The following is a 23,271-nucleotide window of genomic DNA, read 5'->3' as shown; positions in this document are numbered from 1 at the left end:
TCTTCCCAAAATAACACAATTTCTACTAACTGAAGTAGTAGGAAAGACTCCCAAATGCAAACTCAGGAAAAATGACTGCTCTTTATTGTTTGCCTTGAAGTAATTTAGTCATAAACAGTAACTGATAGCCTTGAATTTCTTACCAAGGAAAGAACAAGGTCTGTGATCTGCCTTACAAGAATTTAGATGGAAAGACACCTGTGGGTTCTGAATCAGAGTCTGAGTTGAAATGCTTCCAAACCCCACCCACAGTGGGACCTTGTTGATATACTCCTTTGTGACCTTAAAAATCAGAGTAGTGAAAATTCAGTCAGTAGAAACCTAATCATTTCCAGTCTAAATGCACATTCCTTTAGTAAACTGTTTTGCATCTGAAATCAAGTGTTTAGAATGGAGACCTCAGAAGGAAGGCTTTGATCGAGCCACATGATGTATAAAGCTTCCAGAGAGCGGAGGAGCTCCCCTGCAGTTTTCTGATGGCAGCAGCCTTGTGTATGAAAACTCTTCATTTGCCAGCAATCATGAGGGTTCCTTTCACCTCAGGCGTTCCTTCCACTGTTCCTCACGTGCATGTTCTCCATTTTCTGTAATAACTACAGATCTTCTCGCATGTCAAGTTTGTTTTGAGCAAATGCGTAACTCCAGCTTTAGCACATGTCTGACATCAGGCTGGCCCGTGCCTTGCCTTGGGTGTGTGATGCCTTTGTTTTCTCAGTCTGGTGTCCCAGTAGGATGAACTGAAAGCCATAAAAACAAGGGTAATGCGATGCTAAGGAAGGCAGGTGTGGGGAAAGCATAAACAAGACGTGAGTCCACCTTAAACAGTTTTGTTTTTTTTTTAATGAATTCAATACTCTCATTGAATTAATTATACAGAACTTGGAAATTAAAACCAAGACAGACTCAGCAGAGTGTTTCATACACAAGAGAGTGTGAGCTGGAGAGCAAAATGCGGTGATTAAACATTGTGGGCTGTTTTCATAGCACGGGAGAAGCGTGGAGAATCACAGAAGCGACACCAGCTCCTGGGAGAAGCACAGAGTGTGGAAGAGATGAGGGGACAGGGACAAACCTCGGGAGGGCATCTCAGGGCGCCTAACGGAAGACGCCATCCCGCCGCTCTGCGGCACTGCGCTCGTCCCTGAGCTCAGGTCACCGCCGCCCGCCCTGAGCAGAGCGCCGAGGTGCCGGCAGGCGGCGGCCGCGGCTCCGTCAGCGCGGCCGCTACGGGGCGCTCCGGCACGGAGGCGCTGATCCGGGCGGGAAGGCGGCGGACGGCAGGGGGCGCTGTGCGGTGAGGAGGCGGAGGCCAACGCCTCAGCCGGGGGCGGGGAGGCGGGCCGCGGCGGCATGGCGCTGCCGGTGCTGTCGAGCTCCGGGGTGAGGTTCAGGCGGGTCCTGGCGCATTTCCCTCAGGAGCTCAGCCTGGCGTTCGCCTACGGCTCCGGCGTCTTCCGGCAGGAGGGGGCCTCGGCCGGGCACAGCGAGGTGAGAGCGGCGGGCGGCTGGGCGGGCGCAGGCCGCTGTGGGCGCGGGCCGTGTTACTGCGGGAGTGGAGGCGGCCGGCCGTGCTGAGCCTGCCCGGAGCGCGGTGCTGAGCCTGCCCGGAGCGCCGTGTGTGCGGCTGAAGCATGGAAGCAGCGAAAACGAGCCCTTACTGGTAGCGATCCGAGGAATTGAAGAGCTCTGAGGATTTCATGCTCTCACAAAAAACAAGTGGAAGTAAGGCAGTTCACTACTTAGTAGTGACTGCTTAGCTAAGGTGCAGCCCAGAGTGTAAGCACACAGCCTTTAAACTGTGCCCCACCTCAAGGCGTGTGTTCTATTTTTTATTTACGTGTACAATAATTAGCTGATATCTATATATTATGCATGTGTTAGATTAATGTGATCAACATGAATTCCTTACTGACATTGGCAAACTGGTCCTTTTCTCTGTATCCACAGAACAATATGCTGGACTTCGTGTTTGTGGTTGATGATTCTGTGACCTGGCACATGATGAACCTGTTAAAGAACAAGAGTCATTATTCTTTCTTAAAAGTCTTTGGGCCAAAGCAGATAAGTAACATACAGAGCTATGGAGCAGGGATTTACTACAATACTTTAGTGCCGTGCAATGGCAGGGTGAGTATGACTTTAGGAAGGCTAAATATTAGTGTGTGAAGTGTTGAGGTGATTAGCTTAAAGCAGATTTTCATGCAGGAAGCACATCTGAGGGATTGCAGCTTAACTGGTGATATTTTCAATATTAAGATCTCAAACTATTTGACAAACACCAGATTTGTGAATCTGAGTTTACATTCTGTATCACTTGCAGTTTGCCAGTGACTGTGAAGTGTATCCCTGTTGTGCGTATGGGGAAGTACAGACTTTAATTTAGCAGCTGACTGCACAGTAATAGTGAACTGAATTTTTACTGTTTGACATAAAAAGGTATATTTAACATAGGAAGTTGCCTAATACTTGTTGTCTAATGGCTAACATCCTGGTTTTTGTGTGATTGTAATTAATAATTTCAGGTAAGCACTTACTTGTCCAGCAAGTCCTACAGAAAAACTATGTGTAGAATGTGTCTGGTAAGTAAGAGTGTAGATAGGAGGCAGGGGATGGAGGAGTTCATTTTTTTTAGGCAATGCTGCTAGCATATATTGCTATTCATATTGTTTTTCTAGTAAATTAAAGAAAAACCCCAAGCCTATTACAGAGCTGTGCTGTTTATGTGACTCTTGTTTGTATGATCTTCTTCTTGCGGAGCAGTTCTCTAAGTATTATCAAAGAGAAGCTTTTATGGTCAAGGTGTATTGGAAGAAAATCTGCAAATACTTAGGAGCAAAAATTGCTAAAGAAAAAAGACATTAGAATGTTTTAATTTTATGCATACAGCTCTTTATTGGCAGTGTGCGTTTCTTAGAATTAATGACAGTTGTAGCATTACGTTCCATGGAATAAAAACAGTGCAACTATATTGTTATTCAGACACCTTTACTATGCTTGTTTTTTCAGATGATAAAATATGGTGTAATTAGCACTGATACCCTGATTGATGATTTACTTCACTGGAAAACCCTCTATGTTGCTGGACGCCTACAAAAACCGGTAACCATTTGTCTCTTCAGTTATCTGTCTTGAAATGTAGTAAATTACAGGGATGGAAAACTATTAGTTGTAGCTTTAGCTTTAACTTTATTGATCTGTGAGTCAGCACTGAAGAAATCAACCCTGATTTAGGGATCTAGTATTGCTGGAGGGGTAATCTGTCAGAGAAGTGAAATGTAACGTCCTTAATGATATTCATGATATTCTGTGTTCTGTGAGAAAAGCTACGTTAACAACAGCTTTCTGCCTTTAGACCAGTTATTCAAGATTTACTGTATTAACACAAGGTAAATAGTCTGTCTGCCATCACTGACAAATTACAGGAGTCACCAGCACTTTGTGCAGTCGAATAATGGGAGTCTGTAAAGATGAAAGCTGCACTGCTGTGTGGCCACTGTCTAGTTCATTCTCTTGTTTAAATATCAGTAATTAACTGTAAAGTGTGAAGAATGTTGGTTGTCATTCCCATGAGTGCCTGATTCAGTGTGCCGTCAGCAGATGGAGGCAGTGCTAAGTTAAGTTTTCTTGGACTGGGGGTGAGGAGAGCTTTGATGAAGTTGTAGAACAGAAATTAATTATGCTCCTAAACCAAATCTTGGGGTGTGACTTCAAATAGTAGCGCTGAAACGATCTGATTTCCATAGAACTTATGTCAGGTTAGAACAGCTGTTATCTTTGTAAAGAATAAATCTAAATGCAAAAAGGGGAAATACCGTCATCTTTTATTTTTTTTTTTCGTATTCATTAACTGAAAACTGTTTATTTTGAGTGCAACTACAATTGCTGCTGCTTTGCTTTATTTTAGAGTTTCTTCTTGGTATATGTAAGCTATGCTTTGTGTCTTCTGATTGCATACTTGCACAGTGAGGCAGAATTTGGTATTTTGTTGGGATCTGGTGAGTCAGCCAGAGAGATCCTCATGCATAGGTCCAAATTAATTACATAAAACTTAGAGGAATTTGCATTGAATAAAGTCTGAAGGATTTAAAGTAGAATTTGACTGAAAAATTAATGGAGGTTTAGATTGACTCTTCTTGTAGAATTCATCAAATCCCTAAGTTGGATTTTAAAATGCTTGCAGACAGGCCTCAATTCTGTTTCTTAGATCTGTTGTACAGATCACAAATGTCTCCTGATTCTAGATTCACCTCTGATTGATGTTTTGCTGTATATGTTTTAAGTGATAGTGGTAGGAAGGTTTTCTTTCTCCTTAAAATGTACAACAAGCTTCTTTTGGATAGCAGACAGGATTGGGTTTGTTTTCTTGTGCTCTGTCATCTCTTGCATAGCGCTTGCCATTTGTGCTAGTTCTGGGCAGGCAGATGAATATTGTTGAAGTTGGGGGACTTTCTTCTCACTTGTGTGGATGTGAAATTGCTCAGGGCCGTTCTGGTGCTCCATTACAAAGCTGTTACTCTGAGTGAAAGCTATCCAAGCTATTCCAGCACATGAGCTGAAACATTTGCTCCAGCTTAGAAATCCTGGTGTAATTTTCACTGGAAGTTTTGTTTCTGTTATGAATTGGTTGCCTTGATCAAGTGATCTTTCTACAATGTTTGCTGAATAGATGGAGTTTGGAATTGCAGTTTAGAAATGCTGACTTTTCTTCATAGGCTTCTTTGTATTAAGAGTTAATTTGCTTTTCATCTTAGAATAAAACTATAATATTGATTCACTGAATTTCCATTTAAACGTATTGAAAACTTGTTTAAGCTTGGTTTTAATTTCTTAATAACTGGCAAGTTTCCTGAAAAAAAATGTTTCTGTAACCAAAAAGTAAAATAAGCGAGCACAAGTGACACCCAACTTTACTTTCTGAGGTTTTTTTAGAGCATCTGGAATGTTAATGATTCTTTTTAAATATAGAGTGAGAGTAATTGAATAAGCAGTTGTATTTGTTGTTGTCGCTGAAATTATTGAGAGAAGAATTCTTTCATAAATGCCAAAACTATTGCAGTGTTCAAGTCATCTAAATTTTGAAGGCCAGCGTGTTGTTTCCCTTAGGAGGAAAAATCTGATACATGTTAAGGAGTGTTTTTAGCTAAGGAGGTTTTTCTTTTCACTGAAATGAGCCCGTGGTCATCCCCGGGGAATAGCAGCACCACAGGCTGCTTTGTTCTTTCTTCATTGTTTCATTGTAGCAGTGAGCTATGAAAGGGCATGTAACCAAATTAGTTGATGGGATTTTGAATATTAGTTAATCTTCTGACTGGCCTGTATTATACATTGGATATATTTAAAAAAAAAAAAAAGTCCGTATGCATTCAATAGACTCCATAGTTTTCAAGGAAATCAAATTTATTGTGGATTCCCTAGTAGATGGATTTGTTTGTTTTGTCATCATCCTTCATTTTATTGCTAGGAAATACAAAAGTAATTTGCAGGAGAAGCTGGGAGGAATTCTTAAGTGTTTGCTTGTACAATGAACTCTTATTTTTAAAATAAAAACTGGAGGACAGAAAACACTTCTATTTCAATAATCACCCTGGACCCATTCCACACTGCTGTATATACCTGATACAGGTGTATACAAACTTACATCTTAGTGCAGAAGGATTGAAGTGAGCAGCCTGTATGCTGTTGCATTCACTGCTGTATCAAAGTGAGATTGTTTTAGTTTTACACTCTTAGAGACTTCGCAGTGGGTAAGAATGAAGCTCTGGGCATAGTATCAGCCAGCCCTGGCATTGCCTTGTTGATAACGTAGAACAACAGAATGGCTTGGGTTGGAAGAGGCTTTGAAGATCACCTAGTTCCAGCCCCATGCTGTGGGCAGGGTTGCTGATGATCTAGATCCAGCCATAGATGTCCTTTCTGTAAGGAGAGTTTTTTGTAGCAGCTATATTGTATTCTCCTTTTCCCTTACTGAGTCTAAAGGAAAATGTTGACTTGAAATGATACCTTACCTCTTTCAGGTTATACTTAGTTACATTTTGTGAGCAGAATTTCAAGGAATATTGCAACTCATTTGCCTGTGTGTTCACTTCTGGGGAGAAACAGCAAGTTGAATGAGTTTGTTCACTGCCAGTGGATTTGTAGATACTCTAGAGTAAACAGATATTAAGAATTTGCCCTTTGTAAGAATGACAGACTCACAACAGAATGTATTCTTGGAAGAATCATTTTTGAAAGGGCATTGTCAGCCACCTGGTAAGCCAGGCTGATTTTATCTGATGTTTGACACTCTTACAAAGTGGAAAATAATACCTGCTACTTCTAGGAGGAGAACTGATATTTATGACACAGTTTTAGTTGTGCGATAGAGCAGCAGCAAGAAGTCCTGAGTCCTCTCTTGGGAAAAAGGGTAGAGTGAAGGGGAATAGGAAACTTCTCTTTTCTGTTGTTCCATGCTCTCTCAGTGTGGTGACAGTAATCTTTTTTTTCTTACTATATCATTAATACCATGTGAGATATCTCTGATATTTTCACACTTACTGTTTTATGAATCTTAAATTTGTGACTATGACAAGGTGAATAGCTCTTCAGAGATTAGCTGATGGCTGTTGCTTATATCGGTTCCAAGTGTTTGTAAAAACAGCCTTTTATAGCAGGCTCTTAACACATAAAAAGATGTTCCCCTCACCCACAGCATAAGCAAAAGGTGATACTGAAGTATTTATTGTACAACAGTAGTAGGATCTAATCTCAAATGTATTATTTTCAGTGTTGGATTGAGTAACGTTTTTTAGTTCCATCTTCAATAGCACTTTCCTGAAGTCTTGCTCCCAATGACTCTGATTTTTTCAGGTGAAAATCCTGACACAGAATGAGAATGGCAAGCTGCAAGCTGCCCTTGTTAGCAATCTGAAGAGTGCAGTCACAGCAGCCTTTCTCATGTTACCAGAAAGTTTCTCTGAAGAAGACCTCTATATGCAGATTGCAGGACTCTCCTATTCTGGTTAGTATATGGGCTCTGAAGTCTCTGAGGAGAAAAGCTGTAATTGGAGCTGTTGTGCTACATGTATGCTGTGTGAGCAGTAGTGAGTCTCCTATGTTCTAAGTCATCTCTTCTTTTGCTTTGGGCCTACACTTCTGCATGCTCTGATAACTGTATTTTACAGCTGTGTACGTAGCAATTGGAAAACTGCTTATTCATTGAGGAATAGGTACAAGTACATAAGCAAAACTTGTCAGATGTAGATGCGGATGATTGTGGTAAAGTGGTTTTTTACTCTGTTTGTTTGGATTGTATCTTGGTTGTAATGGTTCAACATCTTGGAAAAAAGTTCTCTTCACTCAGTGCATGTTTATTCATCACAGACCCTGATTGAGTGTGCTATGCTTAAAGTTCTTCTTTTTGTGTTTGAGACTTACTTCCTAGTTGGTATTTATTGAGTTATTGTTTTGCTAGAGGATTTTCTCCTTTCTCAAGTTATGAAATCATGTGAAACTGATGTGGTATTAAAAAAAAAACAAAAAAAACCAAAACAAAAAAAAACAAACAAAAAACCAAAAAACACCACAAAACCAAAAATAGAGAACCTACTCCAAATGGATCTTCAATACCAGAACTAATTGTACAAAAAATATTAAAATTTAACTAATAAAATCAAGTACTGGTGTTTAGATTTGACATTTTTAATGATTATGAAAAAGTTTTCTTGTGGATGAATTTTACACAGCACTTTCTTTACTTAAAAAAGTAAAACAAACCCCGCAGCATAGATAGAATTCAGTAAAGCCAAGCTGCAGCTTATGAAGAGTGTTACTGTTCTCATAGCAGGCTTTTTTCTCTGAATCATTACCTGTTTTAGAGTGACAATAGAGGATGCTAACAGAGGGTGGTTAAGGATTGTTCACCAGGAGTGTCTGCTACAGGGCTGTGCACTTTCCCACCTGCTACCTCTCCATGTCATTAGGTTCTTGGTGGGCGCTGGTGACCCAAGTACTTTGTATGGATCCTTTGAAACAATGATAGTAACAAAAGCTGGGAGATCAGTTACCGTACTGTGAGATGTTGGAGTTGCCTCTGCTGTGTGAATACAGTCAAAGCAAAGAGTCCCAGCTGGGAATGCTGGGGGAAAGAGCTGTCAGTGACACGTTTAGAGACTTCATTTTGCTGCCTTTTTTTGAAGTTTTAAAACTGTTCAGGGGGAGTACTGGTAAACAACACTGATTGTTGTGTTGCTCTAACAGCTCTTGCCATAAGTGCTGAGAAGAGCTGTTCGTACTTTAAGTTGGAAGATGTTTATTCTTTTTGTTTGTTGGTTTTGGTGCATTTTGAAATCAGCGAGGGAAAGTGTGTTTTGCTGATTAGCATAAATTGAAATAAACTAAGTAATGCCAGCAAGTTGCTACCCTGCAACAGCATCTACATCCTAATTGTAGGAAGGAGAGAAAATGAATCGATTTAGGATTTTGTTTGTTGATTTTGAACTCCTGGTTGGTGACATCAAAAGCTAGCAGGGTGGTACATACCAGAGGTAGATGAACATTCTAATACAGTCCTCTCATTACAGTCACTGGGCAGTGTCTCAAAGTAAGGTCAGAAAAGTAGCAGTGGTGTTGAAAAGAGTTGCTTTTTTACACTCTACTGACATAGTACTTGGCTGAAAGAAAAAGGAGCATTGTGGTCTCAGCATGTGTTAATAGCTGTGTTTCACATATTGCCCTTGAAGTGTGGAGACAGTGCAAGTTATTTTCCTTTAGTAATGGGAAAATGAAGATTATTTTGATTTTGAATACAAAGTGCTGGGGCAGCTCATTAGTATTGTTTAGTGAACCATTGAAGCTGATGTCTGTTTGGAAAGAATATTGTTTCTGCTGACCTAGAGCCTGGACTTGACAACTGGAATTTTTTGTTGTCCAGGTGCAAATGTGGATACAAGGGTTGATGATGTTGCATAGCAGAGGCTGCATCACGGTTCTGAATCTTCTTTTCTGTGGCTGAAGTTATTTGGATGGTGTTTTTTGACTGTTAGAAGAGAGAACCTAATTATGGATTGTGTAGACATAGATAGAATTGAAGAATAAGTATTTTTAAGTACCAGCTTTGTATTCTGTTGGTTTTTGTTATGTTTTCCTTTTTTGACTTCAATTTTATCCTAGAGAACTAACTTTTTTTTTCCTTGTCTAGGTGATTTCAGAATGATAATAGGAGAAGACAGATCGAAGGTGCAGAACATAGTGAAACCCAATGTTCCCTACTTTCAGAAGCTGTACAGTAACATATTACAGGACTGCCCTCAAGTGGTATATAAGCACCATCTGGGAAGGCTAGAGGCAAGTGTTTTTCTTCAAAATGTTTTTAAAACAAACAAGTGGGAGTGCTTTATCACGCTGGCAGAAAGCATGCTGTAGCAAGCATCTTTGGTCCATATATCTGCTGTTATGTTTCAGTTGTTTAATTAATTCCACAGTTGGAAAATTTGCCTTAAATATTGGCCTCTGCATATATATAGAAGAAAACTAACTTTTGTCTATTTTCTTTGAGTATGGCCAAATGTTGTCTATTTTCTTTGAGTATGGACTGGAATACTAGCAAGGGAATGAGAAGATAATTCTAAAATGTGTGATCTAATGAACACTATATAGAGATAGCAGTCCAGGAAGTGATTAATAAAAATATGGCTTATGTTTAAACAAAAAAAATAACTTGGAGGTGCAACTTTCTGCAATCAAAATATTCATCTCAAAAAAGAAAAAAAGAAAAAAAGAAAAAAAAAAGAAAAAAAAAAAAAAACCAGAAAAACCCACCAGTGCTTGTGTGCTAATTATGAAGATTAGTTGAGCAAATCCAAGTTTTAGTCAGAAAACTGGTGCAAAAATGGCCAGTGTATTGAACTCCATGTTTGGCTTAAGGTGCAAGTGAAACTCTGCAGTTAAAGGTGGGATGCCACGTTCAGGGGGCTGGTAGCATTATTTTCTCATGTATATTGCACTTGAAGATTAGCACAAGGGTGTGCGTGCTACATTTCTGTGTTATGATACCAATAGCACCAGTAGTCTCATGGACATGAGTTACTGCTGTATCCTCAAGTCACTGTGGTAAGTAACTCACCCATGCTTCCTTTTAGGATGTCTGTTAGAAACTGAAGCAAGTTGTTGCACACACAAGCAACCTTGAGTACAGTAAAAGCTTTTGCTGCAGTGTTTTTGAGTACCACGTAGGTGAATCTGTGTTATATGGCAACATTCTGTGTTTTCTTACCAATGTGATTTTGAACACCTTAATGGAGGAAGTATTTAAGTGAATTTTGAATGGAACCAATACTCCATTCTCCAAGAAGGTATCTAGTTAGAACAGCATCTATTTTTACATTACTTTTGATCAAAACCTTGTGGTTTTATCTAACAAATATGTTAGATAGTAAGTCTGTTTGGTATTTCTTAATAGTCCTGTGGCAGTGAATAATTGTCATCATTTTCCTGTTGATTTTGAGATTAATTCTTCATTGCCCACACCTTGTGTTGGATATTTGCCTCTATTCCCAAGACTGAAGAAGGTAATTGCTATCTGGAGTACTGCTTAACAGAAAATAGAAACCCTTTCTCCAAGGACACATATTCAAAATTACAAAGAAAAATCTTCCATAAAAGATTCCTCAAAAACAATTAAAAGCAGACAATAGTTCTTATAGTTCTGGTTCAGGCATGAGTTCTTCCCACATAATGTTGAAAGCCTGCTTATTATTGACTCCATCTGTAGTCAGTGGGTGATTCATCTGGATATCGTTTCCTTCCCATTGACTAGAGGGAGTATAGGACAACTAGACTCCTGTCTGATGTCTCCAAAAAATGTGAAAGAAAATGTGTGGGAGTACTCAGGCTCTTAATCTTTTCCTTTAGTTTTGGAGAGACCTGCTCTGTTGTGCACTTTTCAGTTTTTGCTCTTACATTTTATGTAAACGTTTACAGCCCTGTGTGTTGATATCATTGTAATAAAAAAAGGTCGTTGTGTTTCTTAAGTAGATTGAAAAACATGAAATGAATGCTTCCTTTCAATTATTCAGACCAAATGTGGCTTGAGTTTAAAGCAGAGAAAATAGTTTTCAAAGTAAACTTTGTGTGTGTGTAGTTTGATTATATTCAGCAGAAGAAACAGCTAAATGGTTTTTTTGGGAACAGTTTCTTTCATTCTAGCATATGTATGTTTGCAGAGGAAATTGGGTAATGCAGGAATGGTTCAGTTTTAATGAGAAGTTACTTGTAGGAGCAGCAAGGTCATGTGTATGCTTTAGTTTAGCCTTGGATAAAAATGAACATCTTTCCACTGTTATTCTTCAGGTTCAGAACTGAGATGCTCCATGGGGAGATCTCGTTAGTGTTGTCAATGGCTTTTAAATGTGAAATGGAAACAGTATTTTGAGATATTTGTCACAGGCCAAAGATAGCTGGAAGACTTTTGTGACTTCTTTGGAAATAGAGTTTACTTCATTAACACAATCTTTTTCCCCGTTTTGTTTTTTGTAATGTTCAGATCGATAAAAGTCCAGAAGGTCAATTCACACAACTGATGGCTTTGCCAAGGAGTCTGCAGCAGAAGATAACTTCTCTGGTCGACCCTCCTGGAAAAAACAGGGATGTGGAAGAAATTTTACTGCAAGTTGCCCATGACCCTGATTGTGGATTTGTGGTGCATCAAGGTGAGCCTAGACCAATGTCTTTAATCACCTTTAAGACATCATAAAAATAAAGATGTATGGTATATGGCTATCTAGTTCAGAAGGCGGAATTAAAGGAAGAAAACTGGATTAATCTTGAGATGCATTTCCAAAATCATATTCTTCTGTTTGCAAACAAGCTCCATGAAATACTGGCAACCACCATTTCTGCTGATACAGAAAAACAAGATATTTGGTTTTGAATCTTGACAGCACCTTTTATGATCTAATTAGACCATATAACTCTGTTTGGGTTGCTTCCATCTTCAGGATTTTATTGGCTATCATAACTTCATTGGAATATTAAGCTGTATATCCTACCAGTCCTACAGTTTAGTGCTAAGTTAATTTTCTAGCTTGCTGGCATTACCCTTTCCAATTCCCTTAGTTCATACAGATACGTGATGCTCTGACAGAGAGTTGAAGCTTTGAAGAAGAGGATTGAGGTGCTTCTTATCATCACAGATAGCTTCTCTGAGGCAAGATTAAGTACAAGCAAGTTAAAGCTTACTCCGAAGACATCAATATTTCATTATGCTGCTAGTAAATAGATACATTTAGTACTTGAACTGTCCTTTCAGGAACTTGATGCATCTTAGTTCCAGGTGGCCAATTTTGCAAGCTCCATAGGAAGATGCCTGGATGCCTGTGAGCCTCAAACATGAGCCAGCTGCAGAGGGAGCTCTTACACTGATTTCAGTACAATAGTTGTTTGTTGTGTGTAGTTTTAGTACTCTTGGTTGTCCACCCCGAGCTACCTATTCTGGTAGTTGTATTTTAGTAGGTTATTGCAAGCTGAGACTATGGTTTGTAAACAGTAATGCAGCACCACAGAATCAAAACATTAGATCTAGTTTTCTGAAGCTAAGCCATTCATACTCTCAGAAAAAATCAGAAACCCTTTTTCACTTTTGTCACCAAAGGAATTTTCAAAGTCTAGACTCTGGATAATCACAGAATGGCCTAGGATGAAGGGGACTTCAAAGATCATCTAGTTCCGACCTCCCTGCCACAGGCAGGGTTGCCAGCCACTAGACCTGGCTGCCCAATATCCCATCCAACCTGGCCTTGAATGTCTCCAGAGATGGGGCATCCACAACCTCTCTGGGCAACCTGTTCCGTCTCCTCACCACCCTCCTCACCCCACTTCTAGCCAGATTGCCAGTCTTTTCGTTTAAAGCCATTCTCCCTTATCCTATCACTATTAGACCATGTAAGAGATTGGTCTGTCTCCTGCTTGTAAGCTTCCTTGAGGTACTGGAATACTGCAGAGATCTCCCCAGAGCCTTATCCAAGCTGAACAAGCCCAACTCCGTCATCCTTTCTTCATAAATGAGGTGCTTCAGCCCTTTGAACAGGCTGTCACCATGGGAGAGTGACCCTGTGCCTTTTCAGAGAGAAATGACCGCAAGGTCTGATGCAGGTCTTGGGCACGCCCCCAATAGGTCCCCCATCCTCAACAGGTTAGGCAGAGTTGAGCAACCTGGAGGTGAAGTACAACTACATGGAGGACTCCACCATTCAAAAGGTTGATCCAGAGTAGAGCATCAACAGTGATGGGACGTGGCATCAATCTGGCCAACATCAAGAAGCCCAAGATCAGAGCCATGTACTACACAGCTCTGAAGGAGAGCAACTGCACTGTGTACAGTGACACCAGCATGATGTGCTGCATGCCCTCCATCAACAGCCCTGAGCAGACCCCTTCCTGAGGATGGCTACTGGCCAGGCAAAATGGGGTTCATTGTAGATAATGTCCAAGCCCTGCTGATCATCATCACCATCAACTTCTACTACCTGGACTCTATCTTCTAGCTGCTCAGTCCCACGGGGATGCTAAAGCCCATCTCTGCCCTCATCCTCAAGGGCAGGAACCTGCTACTCCCAGCTGCTGGGAACTCCCAGCTGAACTACACAGTGCTGATCAGGGACACACTCTGCACCTTGACTGTGCCAAGACCCAGCTGTTCTGCAAATTGCCTAACATTACAAGCCAGCACAGAGTCAGGGTTAAAGGCTGGAGAGTTTGAATTCTCCCCAGGCACACTGCAGATCTACTTGGTCAGCTTGCTCAGCCCGCCCACCAGGATTGGTGGTGTGGCAGTTTGCTACTGCTCATCATCATTGCCCTCATCACCTACAGGTGCAAGTCCTGTGATGTCTTCAGCTGCAGACTGGACAACCTGGAGTCCCAGGTGGCTTTGGAGCACAAAGAGGCCTTTGCTGAGCTGCAAGCAGACATTAACAAACTGACAAATGGCCTGGACTTGGCCAGCATTTCATTCCTGGATGACCACATCTACCCCATGGAGATTCTCTTCCCTGAGATTGAAGACTACCTTGTGCTAAAGAAGTTGGAGTTCCTGGAAACGTGGACAAGTCCATGCCCCTCTTTGGGCAGGCAGCTCCTCCAGTGAAATGGGTTTTAGACTCCCTTTGCAATCCATGGGCAGAAATAGGTTCTTCAGGATACGTCTCCTTTGAGCTGCTTCTGTCCTCTAACACCAGGAGCTGCACATAGCTGGCCAGGAACAACTCATGCAGCCTGTCTGCCTTCTGTCCTTTCCATCAGCTGCCATCCAGCACCTGCAGTTCAGTTGTTTGCTCTGCTTCACCACAGGAGAACAAGGAGGACAGAAGCAGCTCAAAGGAGACCCTTGGTGGTGCAGCTCCCCAGTGAAGAGATCTGGCAGTGCAAGCCCAGCATGCTGCTGGCAGCACGGTGCAGCTCCAGCTCACAGCAAACCATTTTGCTAAAACGAGTGCTAAAACTAAGCTGGTTACTCAAACTGAATTGCGTTGTCCTTAGGTATTTTACTAGCTCACCATGACCTGTTATCCACTCTCAAAAATAAAGAAACTTGTTCAGGTGGAATATTGTATTTCTCTTAATTGTTCAAGGTTTAGTCTTTATGCAGGTGGCTTTGAAATAAGGTTTTAGAAATAATATTTGAAATTGTTTTCTATAATACGGTTAATGCAGGAAAATAACATTCAGTTTGAAAGACTCAATGCTGGGACTGCTGCCTTTGTACATTTTCAGGTATTTAGTAATAAACAGTACTTTTGTATTTACATATATAAAATACACATACAAATTTAAGTTCTTGAAGTTTGTTTTGGAAAGTATCCTTTTCTGTACTGTTTCATTTACACCTAAGAACAGATGATAGGAACTGAACTTGCTGTGCTGTGAAGTAGCAAACAAGCAGTGTTTCCAGAAGTTGATCTTTTAGCCAAGACAGACTACAAGATAAAAAACTGCACGATATAAACAACCCTGCTTGGCAAGAGAAGCACAAAATGCCCATGTTGGGTTGAAATGAACATTGAGTGCAATTCTGATGTAAACCATGCGTAGGAGGGATTTAACTGAATCATTTTTGATTGCTTGTCTTGGAGATCTCAGTCTGATCACTAGGTGAATGAATGTCATCAATTCATACTTGTTACATGTTTTAAGATTGACTTTTTTTTTTATCTGTTGAATAAGCGAAAATACTTAAGAGTTTATGTTTTCAATTGGTATAACATAGTGGAAGGTAAAATGTACTTTCTCAGCTTAAGTACAATTTTTACTTTCAAGCTGGTTAATTATATAACTGTAGAATATTTAGCTTTTTTTTGTTAGAGGATTGAGCAAAAAAAAAAAAAAACAACACACAAAACTGCTTCTGAGATGGGTAACATCTGTGTGCCTTTCTATCTGCAGGAATCTCAGGCATTGTGAGATCTTCCAGTATAGTGCAGAGTGCTAAAACCATACTAACAGCTGGTAAGAACGTGTGTGATTTGTGAGCTTTCCGGTTTTACGGCATAAAAATTATAGGGCTCCACAACTGTCTTGCAAGAGACTTTAGAGAAAAACAATTTTAAGTGCTTAATGAAAATATTGAAAGCCTGTGGAATACGAGAACAGAGTCTACGTGACCTAATGATGGAACAAAAAATCCAACTTCAGTTTTCTTTTTGCTGTGGGCCAGATTTGACTGTTGTGCACTGATTTTGCTCTTATTGAATTATGACAAAGAGGAAAAATTACGTGATAATTCCTTTTGATTTTCTACGTGTCTCTGAGTGACAGTGATCCATGTGTTGTGTTGATGTTGTGTAGACTGTCAGGTTGGTTTATGATAAAATAAAGGAGAGGATAAGTTTAGAAGGAGAGAACTTCAGACTTTAAGTTTCTGTCCAAGTTCAGAAGACAGGTGTGTGTTCAGGTAACTTTATTCCTTACTAAGCCCATATAGTTGATAAGCATTAGCTATTACCATAACTCTTAATACTTCACAATGAAGTACTTTAGAAGAAGAATTGAATATGTTACAAAGTCAATGAGAGAAGTGTGGGAGGCAAATAAGAACTTCCAGAGTAGAAACATAGGAAAATGGATATTTGTAAGCCTCTGAAGTCTTCCAAACTCTCAGAAGTTACTGCCAGTTGTGTAGCTGAAGGCATGGTCCTGTCATTATGAGTTCTAGAATAAGTGTACTTTTTAAATGTAAAAATCAGGGCACCTTAAAGGCTGAGTGGACTGCAGCTCAGTTTAAAAGAAAAGCTTAAGATCTGAGTCTGCATTAACATAAACAAACTGGAGATCAGGAGATTGTCTTAATTCCTGCAAAGTGAGAAATCCTTGCTGCTTGCTTGAAATTGTTCTTATCATTGTCTGAACTCATTCACACCTATTCCTGTGTTTTCCTCAAAAGCAATTACATACAAACAACACCCTTACTGGTATCAAAAGCAGCTTATCCTTATCCAGATTTCTACAGCTGCTGTTCGCTTCCCATTTGCTGTTAAAGTTGTGACCCCATGTTGCACTTCATGCCTCCTTGTGAGAAAATGCAGGTTGCAGTGCTCAAACCAAACCATGTGGTTTGCTGAGGAAAGTAAACAAGAATAGTTGTGCTTGTTTTACATCTTTTTATATACTTTTGTTAGTGGCTTTGTTATACTTCCAAATTTTTGCCGAGCTTTGTTTAGTAGTTCAAGGAGGGTAAGAACCTTAACTCCATCTGAGAAACTGCACTTATATTTTATAAGCTAGACATGCTCAATAGTTTCTAATGGAAGGTTTCCAACTGAAGAAGTCAGGCATTCCTTTTAGGGTTTGTTGTTAAAATGACTTGCTGCTGGTCAAGCCTTGTATCACAACGTGTCCTTTTTAGAAATATTAGCTTGTAACCTGTCTGGTTCTAAATCCACAGAGATTTTGTAGAGCAAAATAATCAGAGGGAAGGGGTGCAAAAGGCAGAGTTATTGTGTATGAATGCAGCACTTGGGAAAGTTAGCAGCCTGCCTGAGCTGTGGAGCAAAGTTGTTGTGTGTAGCTGCAAGAATAGGAATAAAAGCAGTTAAGCTTTGTCAGATTGTTTATACTCTCTGTCTGCTGAAATCCTGATAGACAAAAATCACCTCTGGGATTTGTTAGCTACTCTTGTGGCATTCAGCAAATCACTCTCAGCCTGTATTGTTACTGAGACTTCTGGGAGGTCCTAATGTAAGTTTTAGTAGGACTTTTAATTTTCATTGTTTTCTGTTTTCCCTTTGTCTTAGCAACTTCTTGATTTATATGGTGGTTAGTTTTTTTTCTTTAAAATAGACTTCAGTTGTCTTCTGACCATCTAGTTATATAGAATTAATGCTTAAATGTTTTAAAATATATTTCCTTCCACTATTTTTAATGTTGAAAAGTGGGCGTTCCTTGCCCACTGCCTGGCACTACTTCCTCAGCTCCTGCCTGCTGACTTACCAGGACCTCAGCAGTTTCACCCACTGAAGGTGGACAGAACCAGTAATTGTGCCAATAAACGCTAAAATTGCAGTGGATGTTAACGAAGAAATTAAATTTGAGCAGGGATGTGAGCCCACATTTTCTGATGTAAGGTTTTCATGATCTTTGGTGATCCTCCCATCAACTCAGGAGGTGGTTTGGGTTAGATGGAAGCTTTTTGCCTTTAAGTGCTTTTTTGTTTGTTGTTTTTTCATTTTTTTTAAAGTATTTATTTCCAAACCTTCGTAGTTCAGTTTGTCTGAAGGCTTTCACTGAGGAAGATCTTCTCCCAAAGGTGGTTTCTTAAATTAAAACACTTGTCACTAGGGGGCAGGCGTTAATGCTGTTCACATTGCTTTGCTGCTTAGCAGGGCTTTATCAGCCAGGACTTCTACAGGCACATAGAATACACAGACAAAACATCGTTGCTTCTACATAGAAAGTATCTGTTTGTCTCATGGAATAAATATGTATTACAGGAAGGTCTTCAGCTGTTAGATTTCATCTTTAGGGATGCTGCATTTCTTTCTTACTTCTTTAACCAAACTTCGTGTAGTGTTCTGTTCCCCTGAGAACTATTTTTACACATCCTAGTAGAGACTTTAAGAAAAGTATTATGGTTCTCCAGTTCTTTTTCATCTGCTCTCTTCTTCTGTAGTGCTTATGTTAAGAATGCTAGCTAAGTATAACAAAATTATGAAAGGATCATGAAGTCAGTAGCCCAATTAAATAAGCTCTGGCTTCTTCCTTCCTGTTCCTGGTAACTATGTAAGTACTTCTGTCCCACGTCTGCTTGTGAAAGAATTAATTTTCATGGTGTGACCATCACTTTGTAATGAGGGACACAAAATGATTTCTGTAGCTGATTCTTTTATCTTAATAACAATAGAAAAATGTGAAATGTCTATGTGCTGATCTGTGACAGGGCAGTCCAGTGTAGGGCATGCTTCTGAATTCAGTGTTAAATCGGGAATAGTTGTTGCTGGGCTGGCATGCTGTGTATTAACAGTACTGGCAAATAGCATAGGCGAAATAAAGAATTTCAGCCCATTTAAGAGAACTTTTCTTCATCTTTCTCTGCCAGTGTGGTTTTAAAGTTGAGCTCAAGCTCTGGTTTTGTTTGTTTTTAAGTGCCCTATTTAGTTTCTGAAAATGTGCCTGTATATTTTTTTTTTTGAGTCTGTGGTGAGATTGCCTCTCTGTTTCCCATTAGAGATGGCACCATCATTTGATTTATTTTCCCACATAGTCAGAGTCTGCATGGTCTTTGGGAAATAACTCTGAAGTTTTTCTATTTTGCTGCTCTGAAAAAGACACCGATACTTAGTTCAAATTTCTTCTTTATATCTTAACAGAGGAATGCTGCAAGCCTTGAAAATGTCTTATAAAAGCTAGAAATACATAATGGGTGAATTGTTCAAGAATCAATTGTTCAAGATTCTTTTAAGTTAACACAAATGCTTGTTAGCTGCTGCAAATAACATTCTTATTCTTAGAATTGGGCTGTTAGTAAACTATGCCTGCATAGAAATATTTTCTTTTAACTCTAGGGAACAACCTATATAAATATTCTGTAGTTTCATAGTAACTGCCAGCTTCATCAGTGCCTGAACAAATACTGCATTACACTGCAATTCACTCTAAATGTGTAAAGAGTTGTATGTCTGTGCACTAGCAATATGTAAATATTTGCATTCCCTGTATAGCATGACAGCTCTTCAGCAGTATATTCATTAATCCTTTATTTCAAAAGGAAATAAAGAATGCAGCATACGGTTATATGTATGGGGAAACTTTGGGGGACCTGTAAGATAGTAATTTGGCTGTAACGTAACAGTAACGCTTCCATGGGACTGTTAAGCAAAACCAGATACAGCTTATGTTTACACTGAAGTTTTGTGGTCTTGATTCCATGTGCGTAAGGTCTTTGTTCTCTATCGTGTAGTGGAAAAATCTAAAGAGGGTGTGGAACCACCAAGTTGTAGGTTCATAGCTAAAGTAGAAAGACATCTTCATGTGGTCCAACTGCTTTGGATTCGGAGACTGAGCCATAATTACAACCATTAACTTTTACTATAGATGTGACTCATCGCCCTGAGGGCTGCTTTAAGAAACCAGCTGTATGTATAAACCTGCATTTTGCTTTGTAGCATGATGTGCTAGGGCAGAAATGTAAGCCTCTTACTCCATAAGATGCTGGGTTCATGGCTGGAGTGGGTGGAGTTCAGCAGAGTTCTCCCTGCAGGGGCAGAATATGAAGAAAAAGCTCTTAATGCTGAGCTGCTGCAAGAGGCAGAATAGGTTGGCAAGCTGATAGAGCAAGCTGACTTGCAGGCTGCTGTGCCAACTCAGTTAATTACAGTCCTGCAAGGCTGGAGCAGCTGTGTTACTGTTGGTTTGCCACATGCTGTACTGTGCTTCCAGAACTACACTGACTTTGTTGGAATAGCAGAACATTGATCCTGGCAAAGCCATTTCAGCTTTGGAGGGGTTGTGTCCTGGAAGTACCTAAGAGATTGGACAGTAACTGTCAAAGCTATGCAGTTACGTAGTTTAAACTTTTGAGATGGGAGCCACTTACTTCATTTATGTGCTATGCCTGAGCTCAAGTCTGGCCTTGTTCTGCAACTGGAATTCTTATATTGCATGCAATTTTAATGCAGATGTGTGAGGTGTTCTGGAATTTACAGGATTATTTACTTGCTATTTGAGATGCTGCAGAAGAATAACATTGACCTCATTAGTGCATTTGCTTTTAATGAAAGCCTATTAAAAGTAGAAAAATGTGAGCTTACAGAATCACATGCATCCCATATGTAAGTTGAAGTATATGGATGGATGTTGGTGTTTTTTTTTGTTTTTTTTTGTTCTGCAAAAGCTCACCTTGAGTTTCTTTAAATTGCACCTAGGTAAACCAAAAGTACAATTCTTTATACACAGAATATACAGAATGATTTGTGATAGGCTTTTAAAGTAGTTGTTCTGGAGTACAGCTAGTGCTTTTCTGTATTACTGCGTGCTCATTTGATTTCTGTGGCTTTAGACTACTGATAATGAGAGCATCTTCCAGCTAAAATGCAAAATGCAGTATATCTTCATGGAAATTGAGAAAAGCCTGCCTTTGTAGGCCAGGAGTAAGGGCATGTTGTTTACCAAAGCTTTGTTGGGATCTGCAGGCTGGTATTAGAATATTACAGATACACTGGCTTAATATGAGGTATATTATAAATAAGAGTTAGGCAAGTTCTCTGAAGCAGAATTGTTCCAGATAAGATCCTTGTGCCAGACTGTTCATACTGGAGTCCATAGCATACTTAAGGTCTGTGCAGTGTTGCCAAATTGTAGCCTTCTGTTGTCATCTTACAGTTATTTTTGCTTTTCATTTTATGATGCTTCAGTTCATCTGGGTATGTGCCTTATGGTTTTCCAGAGCCATCATCATTTCAGTGTTGATGCTTTTACCTAAGGACACAGATGTTGTTTCATTGTGCAAGCTGAGTAGATTTGATTTCTTGCAGATGCATTATTCCCTCAGTTATGCAATGGTAGCTGCCATTACTTAGGATGAAGCAATAACAAAATAGTCAAGAAAGTTATCGTGTACTTTACAACTTGTTGAAACCAGAACAGATTTCCACCCCAGAAGCTGGGAGCACATTTCCTATGAAGAAACAACACTCTTTTCCACTTATTTGCAAGGCTTTCAGTAGCAGTGCTCTGGGGCTGTTTCTCCTTAGGGGCTGAACTGACATTTGGGAAACTTTCTGTGGTGTGCAGTGTTTGACTGTCTAATCAAGATGGGCATCAGTGTGATGCTTCTAAATTCTAGCTGCAGGATTGTGAAGTTGCACTTAGAAACTTTACAGCACAGCAACTGAGTGCCTCTCAGACTCAGCGCAGCATCAGGCAAGGCTAACTAAAATCTTGTTAGAAAAATTGGTGAAGTAGCATTTGGATGCATGGAACTTGCCAACCAGTCATGTACTCTTGTCTTGCTTGAGCAGACTGTTCCTTTGTCCTGTCTGTCTTCTGGTTCACCTCTCATTCTCTTCTTCCTCGTTATCTATTCAGCACAGCTTTGGCTGCCCAGCTTTGGGTGTAGCTCTGGTTCTTGAGGATTAGCCCTAATCTGATCTGCACAATGTGGTGATGGTCTCCAGTGACGTGTTTCAATGAATAAATTCCTATCACAGATGTGTTCTGTTAATTAGCGTGTGTGCCTAATGGTCTGAATCCTTCTAAAATAGTTCTGTGTCCAGCTGCATAATAGAAGGTTACTGAATTGCTGGTGTCCATTACTAGTCTGGAATATGATCCTACTCAGCTGGGTGTGCTATCTAGTAATAGGTTAGGGAGGGGTTGAAAAGTATGGCATACTGGTTTGGTGAGGGTGTGCGGCAGACAAAGGTGGTTTAAAAGCCTTTAGGTGCTGAACATTTTGGTAGTGCTGTGTTTTAGATGTTTCCATCAGTACAGACTGGGTTGGGAGTTCTGTACTGCATCTATACAGATATTGCACCTGTTCTGTGTATGTGCTTTTGAGTAACATTGTCAGGCCTTCAGAATGATCCTATTTTTTGTGTGCTTTGATGGTATTAGAACTGTTTTTCTGCCATTATTTACCATGTTAAGACTGACAGAGTTATTGCAGGATTATTGCATGTCTGCATGATGTTTTAGGATATTGTCATTCTTTATATTTCAGTTAATTTACTGAAAATCTATTATGTGGGTTAACTTTCCAGAATTTTGATATTTTCTGATGTTTGTCTTTTTTCCTTTTTTTTAAGGGGCAAAGAAATCTGTAACTTATAGTATGAAGAAATTGTATAAAATGACAAAAGGATGGTTAAAGAAGACATCTTGACTCTTGGCACGCTACGTATGGGTAAACAAGGGTTCCTTTTCTCCAAATGTTTTGCAGGTGTTGCTGAGCCCACTTGCAAAGATGAAAGTCTACTGAAGAAGCCAGTTCAAATACCTTCCCTGTCCACTTTTACTACTGCAGTAGAATTTTTTTATTAGAGGGGAGATTTGATGGCAGTAGGGCAAAGGAATTACTGTGTAAATACTAAAATAAATTTTTACAGCGTATATGAATGACGTTTTCAAGGAATTTTTAGAAACCTTGAGTGAAGGTGATGAATTGTACATACAATAAAAACCAAAGCCATTTATTTTGTATGTATCGATAGCTCTATTTTTTGAAAATGTCACCAGGGGTCTTTTGAAGTGTTCTTAAGGTGTTGTTCTCTCAGACACAGAACTGGAGAGTCCGTAGAGCTTTAAATGTATTTATTTCCATGCTTGCAATTTCATTCTTAGATTTTTATTTTTTTTTTTGAAGATACTAAATGGGTCTGTCTGCAGGTTGGACTTCAGGAAAAGCCCGGGAAGCTTGTCAAGTTCATTTGGTAAAATTTGTATCTTCTTTTAAACCAGGGTCAGGTGACAACTGCCTAACTCGTAGCTAAGCATTGTTAGATGTGTCATGGTTGTAAGGGAAGTCATACTTTTGTTCACCTTCAGCATGTACTTGTACATTTATGAAATGTTTTTGGCAAAGGATTTTATCAAAATGCTTTAAAATCAGGAATTTTATGGAAAAAAATACCTATTCTATAATTCATTGGCTTTTTTTGGTTTGTGAAAATCATGTCCACAAGTATAAAACCTGTTCACACTTGCTCAATTAAATGAGCTGTGATGAAGAAGTTGGACCATCACATGAATTCTTACATCACATCTGTGATACCATTAAAGAATGGAAATTTATGGCAGTTCTGATATGTG

At 39.7% G+C, this 23,271-nt stretch overlaps 1 protein-coding gene across 1 annotated transcript; it reads left to right on the top strand.

Moving 5' to 3' along the window:
- Positions 1-1,350: 1,350 nt before the first annotated feature.
- Positions 1,351-22,345, top strand: TAMM41 (TAM41 mitochondrial translocator assembly and maintenance homolog; the record flags this gene model as incomplete). Its single annotated transcript, XM_079540452.1, has 8 exons — positions 1,351-1,488; positions 1,948-2,127; positions 3,007-3,099; positions 6,847-6,997; positions 9,176-9,321; positions 11,519-11,684; positions 15,415-15,477; positions 22,269-22,345. 8 exons carry the CDS (start codon positions 1,351-1,353, stop codon positions 22,343-22,345), a joined length of 1,014 nt encoding a protein of 337 aa, XP_079396578.1.
- Positions 22,346-23,271: the final 926 nt, after the last annotated feature.

The sequence above is a fragment of the Tetrao urogallus genome (genome assembly GCF_951394365.1).
Source record: "Tetrao urogallus genome assembly, chromosome: 10".
Lineage (NCBI taxonomy): Eukaryota > Metazoa > Chordata > Aves > Galliformes > Phasianidae > Tetrao > Tetrao urogallus.
This window is presented reverse-complemented; position numbering and strand designations above follow the sequence as displayed.